The sequence below is a fragment of the Chamaea fasciata genome, unplaced genomic scaffold (genome assembly GCF_029207755.1).
Source record: "Chamaea fasciata isolate MVZ Bird 193981 ecotype frontalis unplaced genomic scaffold, bChaFas1.0.hap1 SCAF_1, whole genome shotgun sequence".
Lineage (NCBI taxonomy): Eukaryota > Metazoa > Chordata > Aves > Passeriformes > Sylviidae > Chamaea > Chamaea fasciata.
The window spans coordinates 138,437,011-138,451,294 of NW_027094086.1; the positions used below are offsets into that span (position 1 = coordinate 138,437,011).

At 39.3% G+C, this 14,284-nt stretch overlaps 1 protein-coding gene across 12 annotated transcripts in view; it reads left to right on the top strand.

Annotated features, from left to right (window-relative positions):
* SVIL (supervillin) overlaps positions 1 to 14,284 on the top strand; it is a 134,540-nt gene that overhangs the window by 62,977 nt on the left and 57,279 nt on the right. For all 12 annotated transcript variants that reach the window (XM_066199783.1, XM_066199721.1, XM_066199769.1 and 9 more), the window contains 2 exons: positions 6,793 to 6,859; positions 11,877 to 11,968. Coding sequence is in view for 11 of the 12 variants with exons in the window: in XM_066199721.1 (XP_066055818.1) it covers positions 6,793 to 6,859; positions 11,877 to 11,968 (159 nt within the window). In the remaining variant the exon portion in view is untranslated. The remainder of the gene's footprint in view (positions 1 to 6,792; positions 6,860 to 11,876; positions 11,969 to 14,284) is intronic.

Here is a 14,284-nt window from a genome sequence, read left to right on the forward strand (position 1 = left end):
TTTGTAACACAGCCTTGATAACATAGTTTGGCTGAGCACACTTGTAGGTCCTGGAGACTGGATCATTTTTAAAGGACAAACTGCTCATCCTCCTTGTCTTCATCAAGTATTTGGAGATTAATTTCTTTTTTTCTGGGAAAGATGTGCTCTTAAAGCTGCTCTTTTCAGACAAGCAGCAAAATGCTAAATCCAAGACTTCTTTTCTTGATATCCTTGGTTGACTCTGCTGGCTTACTGTTTTTGCAGCCTTACTGTTTTTCTCCACTTCCAAAGTGGATTAAGGGCCAGTGCAGAGACTTCCCTTGTGGTAGGTGATCCCTTTTTGATGGAAAGGAGGGATGGAAGTGGTCAGTTACCTACAGTTCAGTATTCCCAATGATCTGTGTGAAGTGCATAGCATTGCTGTAATACCCCAAGGCTCCAACATCTCAGTTTTAATATTGGAAGCGGTGTTGGCACATACCCCTCATCTTGAATTGATACTGGATGAACTCTGGGTTTGCAGATTCTGTGCAGCAGCGCAGTTTCAGTATCAGCAGCGGTGACATTATTGTTAAATCATAGGTACTGTGCACAGAGCTATGGCTGGTGATCACCTTCCAACCAAACATGAAGAGATCTTGAAGCCAAACTCCAGGTATTTTTGTGAAGAGCTTGATATATTTTTTAATTGAATATTTTACTTTTCCCTGTAATAACTCTCTTTGGTCCCATGAGGTAGCCCCTAGATTCTTGACCTGCCAGTTGCATATAGAAGGAAAAGGAGTCTTATTTGCACCAAAGCCTATCACAGATATTTCTTCCCAGGTGATAGCCAGACCAGTTGTAGAGACTGGCTTCTTACTGTGTGCTGTAGACAGAATCTGAACAGTACAAGCAAGAACCCATTAAAAAATTACACAATTGTGAAAGGCACTCCAGAGTTTTCCTGTCTTTCTGCAGCTCACTGTGCCCCTCATTCACCAGGAGGATGCTGAGGACAAAATGTTGAGGATGATGTATAGCAGAGAAATGGGGGAGCTTGACCCCTTTCTCCACAAAAACAACCATACCACCCCTCTCTGTTCTGGGGGACATGGCCAGACAGGAGGGTGACATTTGAGCTGAGCTCACCTCCTTTTTTAGCCAGAAGGGTTGATCCCTTTCCTGATCATAAGATCCTGTGCCTTTTTCTTTGTTCTGGCACCTCCTGAAAAGCACACGCAGCAAAAATAAAAGGGCGTATTTCCTACCAGTTTAGTCATCAGGCTGGGTTACTAGGGGAGCCGGACCTAGCAGTGGTCCTGCAGCAGGAGGAACGATGGCTGGGACTGTCTTTCTTGGCAGCCTTGAGCTATTACATCGGCTCAGCTGTCAAGTCTGACTTCTCCTTCAACCTTGCAAAAGATTGCAGACACAAAATTTATCAAATGAGTGGTATTTACCTGTGTTTTATCAGAAACTTCCCTCTGAGTACCAGATGAGCTACAGGTACTTAAAAATACTCCGAGTAATAACACCTCTATTCACAAGGTCAGGTAAACAGTGTTCAGACAAGCAGGGTTGAGAAACAAGGGATTTTTTGGAACAGGGTGTCTCTTGTTGCTATACCAACACATATCCTGGTCCAGAATTTCCCCATTAACTGTTGCCAGCACCTTCTTAGTTCTGCCCCATTTTATTTTTGTGTTTTAAGCACACCTGCACTTATGCCTAGGCCATAAAGCAACAGATTTTCAGATTAATTGCTGATTTGGACTTGTGTCAACAGATTGCATTTTTTTTTTTTTTTTTTAGATGAGGCTCAAGTACATGGAGGCCTTCACAGCTGGTCACCAGTGCACAGCAGTGTTGGTTTGTGTTCTCTTGGTGGTGCTGGGAAGGGTTAGAATTAAACACGAGAGGTAGCAGGTTTTCAGGCAAAGAAAAGGAATGTGGTATGTACCATCAAATATATCTGAACAGAGAATGTTACTTGATGAGTCAGAGGCTTCAAGGCCATGTTCCTTGTGTTGGGTGACTCTTGTTCCAGGGAGCTCTGGACTGTTGAAAGATCAGCTAAGGAAAGGCGCTTTGATTAGGTTGACTCCAACGTGATTTCTGTTTTTTAAAAATAAATAGATTAAAAACAATTATCAGGTGTGTTAGACAGGATGGAATGCATGTTCTTCTATCCAATAGCTTGTAAGCATGAAGAACACTGTTTTGATGACCTAGACAGGCTAAATACAACTTCATGATGAGCCAACAGCCATTAACAGGTTTTCGGTAGAGTATGTTTCTCACTTGTGGTTTTGCAGTCTCTTTCACAACATCATTGCTTTTATCTTGTCTGTACATTGAGGTTCCCAGCATACATCAGGGTTCTGTTGCACCAGGTATCACAAAAACAGGTTAGAATAGTCAAGACCTTCAGCCTTGTGCTTCTAGTCTACCTTTTCATGGTCCTGACAACCCCAGTCCTGTGGAGTTTTCTAATCATAGAATCACAGAATGGTTTGGAATGGAGGGGACCTTAAAGACTATCTCATTCCAGCCCCCCTGCCAGGGACATTTTCACCAGACCAGGTTGCTCAAGTCCCCATCCAGACTGGCCTTCAACACTTCCAAGGATGGGTCAATTCACAACTTCTGTGGACAACCTGTTCCAGGGCCTCACCGCCCTCACAGTAAAGGATTTCCTCCTAATATCTAAACCTACCCCTCTTCAGCATAAAGTCATTATCCCTTGTCCTATCTAGAGGTCCTTGTAAAGTCCCTTTCCTGCTCTCTTGTAGCCACCTTTAGATACTGGAAGGCACTATAAAGTCTCTCTGGAACTTTTTCCAGACTGAACCACCTCAGCTCTCTCAGCCTGTAAAACTGATAGTAGCTGAAATCTTTTGGAAGGGAAGAAGTCTGTTGGATGGAAGCTGATAGACTTCCCTATTTGTTTGAATGGGGTTAAGTGCATGGACCTGTTTCAGTCACACATGTAATGCTTCTTTGTGTCTGTATTAGACCATCCGGTAGTTCAGTGTGGGCAACTGAGCCAGGGTTATTGCACCATTGCAAACAAATATTTCCAGACCTTCAAAACTAACTAAAAGGGTTCCAGCTCTTCAATCCAAAATCCATCAAATCTGTTTAATAAAAATTAAAGGGAAAAAATAAAAGGGGGGTAGCTAGACAGTACTTCGGTGCAATTTTTCACCTTCTGTCTCAAATTAAAATATTTGGAGCTGTGGTGTCTGTTCTTAAATCCCTACCCCCACCAGTAATTTTGCTCATATGTTCTCCATAAATCTTGTCTGTTTTAAATGTTCCAACTAATAGTTAGGCAAAAATTTAAGCATAATGCTATGATTATCAGAGTCCATTTTTTGGCAGCCTGGGTGCTGTTTTTCTTAAATAAGCACTGCAGTTTATCCTGATTAGAGATATGAAGGAGTTATTCCTCTTCTCAGCATTTTTTCTGTTGTTGTTGGGGTTTTTTGGTTTGGTTAAATTCTTAATATGAGGATTTAGCGGTTCTGCATTTGTTTTGCAGGAATATAATGTGTGATTTGGCTGCATCTTTGAAGTGGTAATATTATAAATCTCCCAATCACCAATGCCCAATCTGTTTTAGCATTCATGTGCCTAATTTCTGTTCGTAATCTGATTACTGGCTTGAGCTGCTCCGGCTTGCAGCCTATTGCTATGCATTTACTGTACTCCCTGGGACGCGAGAGCCTGACAGCTCCAGTCCTGTGCTATGAAAAATCTCTACACGATATTGCTAAGACAGGCCTAAGGGCTGTGGCTGGTTGAGAATTAGCTGCTATTGTAGTTTCTCTTTGCCGAATCCTTTGTTTGTGCAACCATGTTCAGAAATCCTTGGATCTCCAGCTATTTGGGAAATGTTAAATACCCTGAGGAGCAAGGTAAGAGTTCCAAGTAGATAAAAGAAAATGCAGTTTGTGTGTGTTTAATCTCTCGTATGTATGTCTGCATGTGTAAATATTGTTTGACTGGCTCTCCTGCAGCTGCATTAGGTACTTTAGCAATCAGTATGCAGTTAGTCACCTAGGCTATTTTGTTAGTTCCTAAAGGACACTTTTGAAAGATCCGATTAGATGGATCTTTTAATTAGCTTAGCATGCCACCGAATTAGGGCCTTTAAATATACAAAGTAACGCTGGAAGGTTGCATCTACTTCTTCTTTTTAGATTCTGCATTTTAAAATTCCTACATATTAAATTATGGATAGTGGTTTTATCGGGTAGTTTGTACCTAAGAGAGAGCAGAGCTAGACTGAACAAATGGTTAAACTTGTGAGCAAGTCTGATTTACACTAAAGTAAAGTTACTCTTAATTTTGAATAAAAATATTTTAAGTTGCTATAATATGATTATGAGCATGTTTAGAATTCTTCAGTAAAAACCAGAACAAAATGATGGTGTAAATATTTCCCTTCTGTCTGTCGAGTACTGTGAAGGAATTTTTTTATTTTTAAATTAACCATTGAATAAGACTCTGCTAAATTGGTGTTTCTTTTGTGGACATATTTACTGTCTTTTGATGCAGAGTTGTTTTACTTTTCCTCCTGTGTTTGTATTTAAGACTTCCATATTGTGGTAAGTAAGTTTTATTTGACTTTAATCCCCCCCACATGGTGTTTAATTTGAACAGGAGGAAATACATAAAATATCAAAACTCTGTAATGGAATTTGATTGTCTGCTAAGTTTTTCTGTGTTTGGGATGTGGGGGAAGAACAGGACTGACTCCTGTGAAATACAGGAAAGTTTTAAGATGATTTTGAGGCATTATGGATGTGCTGTGTATGAATGTTACTGAACGTGTTCAAGGGGTACAAGAGCCAAACCGGCTGTGCCTCTCCTAGCCCTTCTCCCTCCCTGCTTCCAGGGAAGCAAGGCAGGCTCCTTTCTTCCGTTCTCATATTCCCTCCCCAGTTTTGGCTGGGTTAGGCAGAATTTCTCTGTGGTCTACTTGTGGTTTTCATGGTGGACAGCTGTTCCAGTGCCAAAAATTCTGGGATGGGTTGCATCCTGTTAGAACAGCTATAAATTTAAGATATGCCTGGTTCTGATTAGTTAAGCTGATACTGAGCTGGGCTTTGGAAGTTAGTGCATAGTCCTCTCAAAGTAATGTAAATCTGGCCGTTTTAGAGGATCCATATGGCTCAGAGTATTCTTTTTAATGCTGTAGTGTAAAATATAATGATTTATATACCATTCACACTGTTTTTCTTACAATATTCTGTTTTGGTTTAACAAGATGTTTCTGTGTAATCTTTGTGCTTTATTCTCCATTTAATGGAAAGAGAAAATGAATGTTAACAAAAACAGGAAAAAGTTGCCCATTAAAGTTGAATAATGCTATTAGCAAAGCTGTTTGAACTCTGCACTGACTTGTAGCAGATGCCTAAAAAATGCCTTTTTGCACATTTTAAGCTTCTTTATCAAGTTTTTTAAATAATCTTTTTTTCTGTTACTTTTTAAAAAGCTTTTTTTTTCAATCTTTATACCTTTAGAGGTGACAGAAGGAAATGGAAGAGGATAAGAAGTTTTGAAATGCATAAGCAAAATGTACATTCTCTAAATTAAGACCCATATTGTCAGCTATAATAAGATTCATTAAACCCTTTTTGCAAAAATAAGAGACCTTCTGCCCAGACTTAAAATATTATGCATAAGAAAAAAATCTCTTTTTTTGCAGTAAGGTTTTCCTTGAAATAGTTAAATCTCAGCTCTGAGGTAGAGTAATAGAAGTGTAGCTGCAACTGAATAGTTCTAAAGTTTGGGTTGTGTTCTAAATTCTGGGTCTGTCTTTGAAAAATAAAATGATTGCTGTGTCAGTGACCAACTGTTTATTAATTTAGGGTCTTGAGGAGTAGATTTAATACAGATGGGGACAGAAGGCAATTTTTCATTGGAAGTAAGTTGTCAGTAGCTCCATGTGTTTTTGCAGTGCAGTCCCAGACCAGAAGCTGCTCCCTGGCTGGCAGCTCTGAGGTCTCTAGGTTGCATCCTCGGTGAATAGGGTGAGAGGGTACTTGGAGCACTGGTCCCCCTTGACCCTGGTCACCATTTAGACCCTCTGGTGATGCACTTGATTGCAGAAATGAAAAAGTTTAATCTAGGAGAGGGTGGGGAGATTGCCCATTGCTTGTTATGGTTCAGTCAGTTTGGGGAATCCAGAGGCTTTGTAGTACTTGCTTTTTGAACCGCAGTTTTGCTCTCAGTGTAAACATGTGTTCCTCTGTGAAATGCATGTTGTAAGGCTATTCAGAAGATAAAAAAGGGAAGCTTCCAAACAGTAGACAATCTTCAGAAATATTTCTGTCATGGATGGTGTAATATTGTTGCAACAGATCCTCAGCTGGACATCTTTTGGCTTCTGCAGTGAATATGCAGTTTTTATAGTGTTGCCAGTCTGCAGCCAAAAGGGCTTTTGCTGCTTGCAGCATTTCTCATTTGCAGAGTGCTTCATAAACGTGTCCATTGCCCATTTTGTAAAATGGAAACAGTGAGTTTAAATGATCACCCCAGGCTGTAGTGCTACACCACAAATATTAGGGAAAGAACATGGCAGTTCCATAAAGTGTTGATGCTTTTGATATGTCTACTCTCTGTACTCATTTTTGCAAAGCTTTGATTTATCACCATCTTGGACATGCCAGCTGGTGCTCCTCTGCTTAGAGAGAAGGCCTCTGCACAGCCTTCTGCAGGGGAAAAAGGCTATGCTTGGAAACTATAACCTACTTTACCAAAATTTTCCCATTTGTTACAGCATCTTCACAATGGTGTGTTTTTTTTTCTATTTCACAGATTTTGCCAAAGGAAACTCAATCAGATTTAAGCCTTCACGATTGCTCCTAAGGAAGAGAGCGTTAAGGTAACGTCGAGTTTTTCTTGCCCAGTGAAGATGGCTGGTAGCAGTAACTTTCCATCATTGCTTGATTCTACATTTATTCTGCTGTCAGGAAAAGGAATTATTGGTCCTCTCACAGGACCAAGCTTTTGCTTAGAGCAGATGTTCTGATCAACCATTGAAAAACCAACTGCCTCTAAAGTAATATTAAATTTTATAGTTGACATTGCAGAAGGGAGGTCCTGCTGTGCACTGAGCTTCCTGCCATTGCAATGCCCATTTTTCCTTGCATGGCGTGGACAGAGTGAACCAGCCTGGAACACTTACGTGTCTGTAAAAGCAGGTGGCTGAAGTGGGTGAATTAATTATACATCCTTGCAGGAAGCAGTCTAGGGGAGGGAGAAGAAGGGGGTGGCTGCAGGGATGAATGGGCTGGTGGTGTTGCTCCCATGCAGGGCTGTGGCTGCCTTATGGTCTGCACTCTTAGTTCCACAAGGCTGAGTAAAGGGATACAATTAAACAGTTGAGCAAGAAGGCAGGTCACATTCCCTCTCTCTTCCCATCCTTGCTCCAGCTGCTTTGGGTGTCCACGTTTGTGCTTGCGGGACTCATTCACAATGGCGCACAGAGGTGTTGGGAACCAAACCTTGCCCCAGGAATTCATTGGCTCTGCTGCACAGGAATCCACCAGCCTTAGGTGCACTGGCTCATGTTTGCCAGCTTCTTTTCAGTCAGTGCACACACCTAGAGCACACCTGGTTCCCTGCCATGTCGTTTCTTAGGTCCTGCAGAGAGATGGAGGGAGTGGGTGACAAGACACACTGTGCTATGAGAGCAGGTAGGGGAAAGTAGCAATGAGAGTAGTAAAGAAGGGCATGACTGTAAAATGGGCCTTTTACATGAGAGTCCAGGGAAGAAAGTTCTCCTGGAGGTAAAGAGAAGAAAATTGAACAGCGAGCACCTAGCTGGCAGATGTACAAGTGGGTTTTGTACTTCAGTTGTAAAATCTCAGTATATGCCACAGCTTTAATTGGGGCGACAGGTCAGTGTTACCAGTGGCATTTGGATCAAACTTCTGGTTGGTTTTGGGCATGTAACTAGGTTAGTGGGACAGCTATTTAGAAACCATATGCTGCTGCAGCAGCAGCAGATGAAGTTTTCAGCCTGGAATCCCTGATGTACAGCATGCAGCTCATACTTACTTTGGAAGTTGCCAGAACAATACAACTACTGAGACTGTCAAGTACCCTACTAATCCTACATTATACATTGGTCTAAAAGAAAAAAACTGTTGAGATTGTGAAATATTGTTGCCTGTGTTTTAACGGGAATCATCTGAATTCCTGAACATTGGTGAGTATAATGAGTTTGTTGGGAACCTGAGGCCAAGCCACACACAAATCCTGTGTGAAACAAAGTGGTTGAACCTCATGCTGTTGATTACATTTCATGAACCATGATCAAAGGCTATATTTCAGGCAAGGAAAGGACAATAAGTTCCTCTTTCAGTATCCAGATTTATTGGGGCCTTCAAGAAAGGATTCTTTCAAACTTACAGTTTAATTTTTTTTAATTTAGAGAAACCCTAATTATTTTAGTAATAAATGTGCATAGCCTAGCTATTAAGTGCAAAAATTCATAGTGCTGCTGTTTAGAATCTGCACCTAAATTTACAGCCTGACTAGGTGTGGTTGTGGTATTTCTAGAAGAGGCTTTTGGGTGAGTTTGAAGGTACAATGTATTTGGCAACCCAAGTCTGACTATCTGGCTTTCCTTAAACAACTGAATTGATGCTGCGACTGCTCCTCCAGGAGAGAAACTGATAAAGCATGGAGAGGTCTGGAAAGATCTCTTTGAGGAAAAAGGAAAGTCTTGTTAAGGAATTACTTATGAGTTTGTTTTTTAAAACACTTATAAATCGTGATAAGTAGCCTCCTGTAATTTTTTTTTTTTTTTTCTATTTGGAATTGCCTTAACATCATTCCAACTCAATTTAGACTCCTAATGAATGTTCTTATTGAACACTGTGACATGTCCTAAATATGCCTACTTTCATTTTTAGAACTAATTTGATGTATGTGTCTATAAATACTCAATTGTTTGGCTTGACTCTGTCATCTTCAGAGCAGTGCTGTGTCTGAGTCCTCTGTGCATGGGAAAGCAATGTAATTATGCATTGGATTAAAACATTTGGGTTTTCTCATGTGCAAACATTTAACACAAGCAATTCCATTTGCAGCTTAGCAAGAGAGAGCAAAAAAAAAGTATCTGAAGAGATAGAACTCATAAATTGTGGATAAAATAGTATATTAAAATTGTTAATCTTTAAAAAATAAGCAGTAACCATTGATAGTCTGTCCAAAGGGAAGTGGAAAATAATGCCATAAGGGAAACTGAAAGGACTTTCACAAAGCAGATAACCTGTTATGCTGTGTAGTCCAGCAAGGGTTAAGCTTAGGAAGTTTGCGGTTATTTAAGGAATTTTAATGCAATCTGTGAGTGAGCAAAGGCTGCAAGCCACCCTCAGTATAAAGGAGGTTCAGGAAGCTCCTGTACAGGAAAAACTGGATGACCTTGAGGAGTAATAGAAAAAGGATGTAATGTAATAATACTAAGTGGCCAGTTGTGCATTGGGGGCTGATAAATTTTTCTGTCACTTGCAACTGATGAAAGCAAAGCCTTTGCATATTAGTTTGTCATTCAGGATTGAGCAACCAATACAGTGTATATGTACAAAGGCAAATGTGTGTGATCCCAGCATTCAGCTAGCTAGTCATCTAATAATGCTTTCTTTATTAAAAAACGTATTTTCATAAGATACTGCTAAGACCCAAGTCTGGAGTCATGACTACCCAGTTCAGGTCACCATATACAAAAAAAGATTACTGAAGACTGAAATAAGTAGAGAACATTGTAGCAGATAATCAATGAGACTGAGAGCCTGTCCTGAGAACTCTGGGTTCATGTAGATAAGCTCTATTAAGAAAAATAAGTAAGGTAACTGACAACACTGGCATGAGAACAAATGGATGGAAACCCAGTAACAGATATTTAAACAGGGTTTAAAGAATCTCTGCCTTCAAAGTCGCTAGAACTCCCTGGAGGGAGGAGCAGGAGTGAATGTAACTAGTTTACAGGCAATCCAATAATACAGTTGTTTATAGAACCATCAGGCCTAGTGCCAGTCCTGATTCCCTGATTTTACCCTTGGATATTCACATAGGAATTAGGCATAGTGGTGGGTGTTCACACACAGTTCATTTAAACATAGATTTTGCTGTTGAGTGAATGCTTTTCTGTACAAAGCCCCTTGTTTAGGGAAACCTAAGGTGCTGCACTGTCACAGGCATAATGAAAGCAAGTGGGGATACTGCTAAAAATCCCAGATATTCAAAAGTCATGAGCTGGATCCTTCAGCACTTTTGTCTTAAGTAATTAAGTTGATTTGGCAGAATAAATTTGGGGTTGGTTTATAGCCTTAGTCCAATATTATTTGCATTTTTCAAACTCATCCTCAGCTAAAAGGAGTACTTTCAAATGGGAACTGGGTATCTCTCCATCCAGGGTTCTCCAGAAGTGTGTCTGTAAGAAAATTGTATTGTGAGACTAGTAAGAATTACAAGTGTTGGCAGTGTGGGGTCCGGCATAGAAGAACATCCAGTTAACTGCTTCTCTGCCCGGTCTCAGATGATACATGGATCCATTTGCTTGTGGCTGCTGTGTGCTATTTTTCTTTGTGTTTTGATTTTTGTTTAGTTCAATTACCATGTGTTTTCCCTGGAAGGATACACAGCTCTCACTAATGGACAGCTTATTGCAGCTCTCCATCTTCTATTTGTTATTTTCTGTAGTGGCTAACACTGCTTTTCTTGGCAGTACCTGGAATAATTTCTCTAAGTGCAGTTGTTGGAGACAATTTGCAGCAGGTGGCATGGTGCCTGGTTGTGACACAGCCCAATTTCTTCATTGTCATTTCAAGGGCTTTAGTCTCCCCTCAATATCTTAAGAAGGAATGTCATTTATCAATGATAAACAAGGAAATACTTGTGAAAAATATTAGCCAATATATGTTAAAACTCTTTGCAATGAGAATTGAAAATTTGGAAATAGTGAATACAGAATTCATACCCTTGAAAAAACAGCAGATATTTAAAATCTGTCCTAAGGAAGGATTTTTCAACAGAAAGACTGCGGGTTTTCTTATCAAAATGACTTTAAATCATATGGCACACCACTACTGTGACAAAATGAAGAACCTGGGATCACTGTGAGGATTTATATCTGTTACACCTGTCTACACAGTTTACTAAAGGGTTTAAGGCCATTATAAGTTTTTTTATGCCCAGCTGGGATAGTCAAAATGACAGAATACAATAATTTGTTCTCTATTTTTATTGATTGAATTAAAAAAAATCTTTCTTACAAGGAGGAACACTTCCTCAATAAAAGTCTCTGTAGACAGTTGGAATTTACTTTAGACCATTATGACACCTACATTTTACAGTTAAAATTTGTATATTTAATGAAGATATTCAAAGAAATATTTTGTTTCATCTAAATGGGCAGTTTGCCTATTTTGAAAAGACACGGTATAAAATTAAATGATCTGATACTCCTAGTAGCATATTATAAATTGTGTAAGATCCAGAGAACAGTGCAGTAACAAAAACAGGGTAGTCATGCAGAAGGCTTCTAGGTGGAGTGTACATGCAGTACTGCATTTGATGACATGTTTTAATATTTATAAAGAACCATTCAGTATAGATTATTTTAAATGTAATTGCTTAGTAGAGAATTTTGAAGGCAGTCTCCAGTCAGTAATTTAATGCAAAAATGTGTCACAGTCAGTTCCAAACAAGTTTCAAATTATATTAGGTTTGGCTTTCTGAGTTTCTTTGGGTTATTTCTTAGCTCATTCTTAGGGAAAATATTTTCTTTGGTATCTGTGTTAGACAATCTTGCAGTAAATTGATTACGTCTTGGGTTTATTTGATTTGTAGCAGAGACATCCACAGTTCTGTAAACCAGATGTTGCTTTCAGTTTTCAGAAGGAGTTCTCATTGGAAGATAAAGAAGAACTTGTGAACAGCACAAAGGATATTGATGCTAATCTCTTAGCAGTACTTCCAAAAGGTAGGTAAGGGAGACATATTATGAACAGAAGTGGTAATTTAACAGCATGTGAAGTTTCATCTATGCAAATACAAAGCACATTTAAAATCACTTAGGCACAGATGTTTTGTAAATGAGTTTTCCCTGTGAAGTATGCATGAAGGATGAAATGGGGAATGAACCACAATTGTCTTTTACGAGACCTTCCTACATCTCTGCTTCCTAAAGTTCAGCTTTGTTTACCTAGTTTCAATAGGTTAGTAGTTGAAATTCAAAACTTCAGAGAGTTTCTTTGTCCAGTTAGATTAATTCTGGATTCAGAAGTATTAATTTGACTTGTTAAGAGTCATAGCTCTTTCCAGGCCCCTTTGGTGGTTGCTGGAGTTAACTGTGATTGCATTACCAACTCACTGCACTTGAATTTTTGTATTGCATGCTAAAGGGCTTGCCGTACATACGGAGTTTAGTTTGGGTGTTTTTTTAGGGTTTTTGTTCCAAACTTCAGTCTTAATCTGAATAATCTCTGAGGAAAACAGCAGTTCCATCTTTATCATTTGGCACAGTTGATGTAGAGGCAAGAAGTAATTCTCTTGAATTATTTAAAGAAAATCACAGTGTGCTTGACCCATAGAGGCTGACATTTGACTGAAGAACTATGTGCAGCTGGCGCAAAGATGTTCCCTTCATTCAAGGACCTCACAACTTTGACTAAAATTGTGTGTGTGTGTGTGTGTATGTTCTGGTGATATTTACTCTTTTCAGTTGAGTAAAACTATAAGACTAAATGCACTAATCCCAATGTAAAGGAACTGACTTGCTCTTTTTATGTCATTTGTTGCAGAGTTCCTCTGGAAAGGAGCTCTTCTTCCAGCACAACATTTAAATGCTATTTAAGTGACATGCTTGATTTTAAATATAATCATTACAGATGTTTAGAAAGAAACATTGTTGTCAAAATGATGGAATACAGTGCATTTATACAGTACAGACTTCTGAGAGCACCAGACAGTAATAATCCATAGTTCCTTATTTTTCCTTACACTTAGCCTTACAGTCATGTAGCCAGCAAGTTAATTAAGTCTTCACTTGAGAAACCTTATCTGTAAGTTGCTTCTCAGTGAACTAATTTGTATTCCAGGATGTTTCTACTTTTCAAAAAAATATTCTCATAATAAAGGCATCATATTTGCTGTGTACCGGACTTAAGAAACAGCAGTGGAAGCTTTTGGTTGCATTCTGAGGGAACTGCTTGAAGTCCAGGGCTTTTTGAAAATACAGTTTATTTGTTCTTTCTAGGGCCTAATTTTGATGCAGACTTGCGCATGTTGAGAAATTGAAGGAATATGTTTACTTTTCAACTGATACAGACTGAACTGAGGTGTCTGCAGTTGGGCATTGAACATGTCAGTACGTTTGCTGGCATAAACACAAGATAAATGCTTCTCCAGCTTAGTTTTAAGACCATTACCTTTCCAGTTGTAGAGAGGAGGAAGTAGGAATGAGGCTGGTAGGCTTTGCTATTGTGTTAAATTTTCCTCAAAATGAAAATGTGTGGTACCTGTGTTGCAATGGTTATTTACCATCTCTGAGAAATTAATCCTCTGGCAGGTAACGTTTTGATCCATGTCTACCAGGCTTCACAAATGTATGTGCTCCCCCTCTATCAGGAACTTTTAGAAGACTTAATTGAGTATTTACAGCATCTGTACTGTTAAACGGAAACTGCTGTCACATGGCTGCAACTTTATTCATGTCCTCTCTGCGCCTGTCAAAGAGGACTTTCAACACAAACGTTTGTATTCTGTTGCAGGTTTCTGAAAGAGTTCTATGAATATATATTTCTGTAAGAAATATTTCACCTTAATTGAAGGAGTTTTTGAAATATACTATGTGCTCCAGATGTACTTTTTGTTTTTCCTTCTGGGACAACGTGGGGAGCAATATTGTTTTTCCTAAATAATGGTATTCCGAAGTAAATTTTGTTTCGAAGGACTACAGTTACCAAAGTTAAGATGCCTCTTGACAGTTTACCTCAGAGGATATCCCACCACAGCATCCTGCTCAACATCCTAAAATAAAGCCTCAAGTTCAGAGCTGTTTCTGAGCTGTGGCTGTTCTTCTGCCCTTAACTGACCATTGGTGCTTACAAAGTGTGTTGCCATCAAGTAATCTAGATAAGGAGCTTTTACTGTGAAATTAATTATTTTAAGCTGCTTAGTCTTTTCTTGTGTGCTGAATCAGATTTTTGTGCTACCTTTTAGGTAGAAGTGTTGATGTTCTTTAGCGCTCCCATGGTGTTGTTTGTGATGGTCACATGGGAAAACATCCCAGGGACAG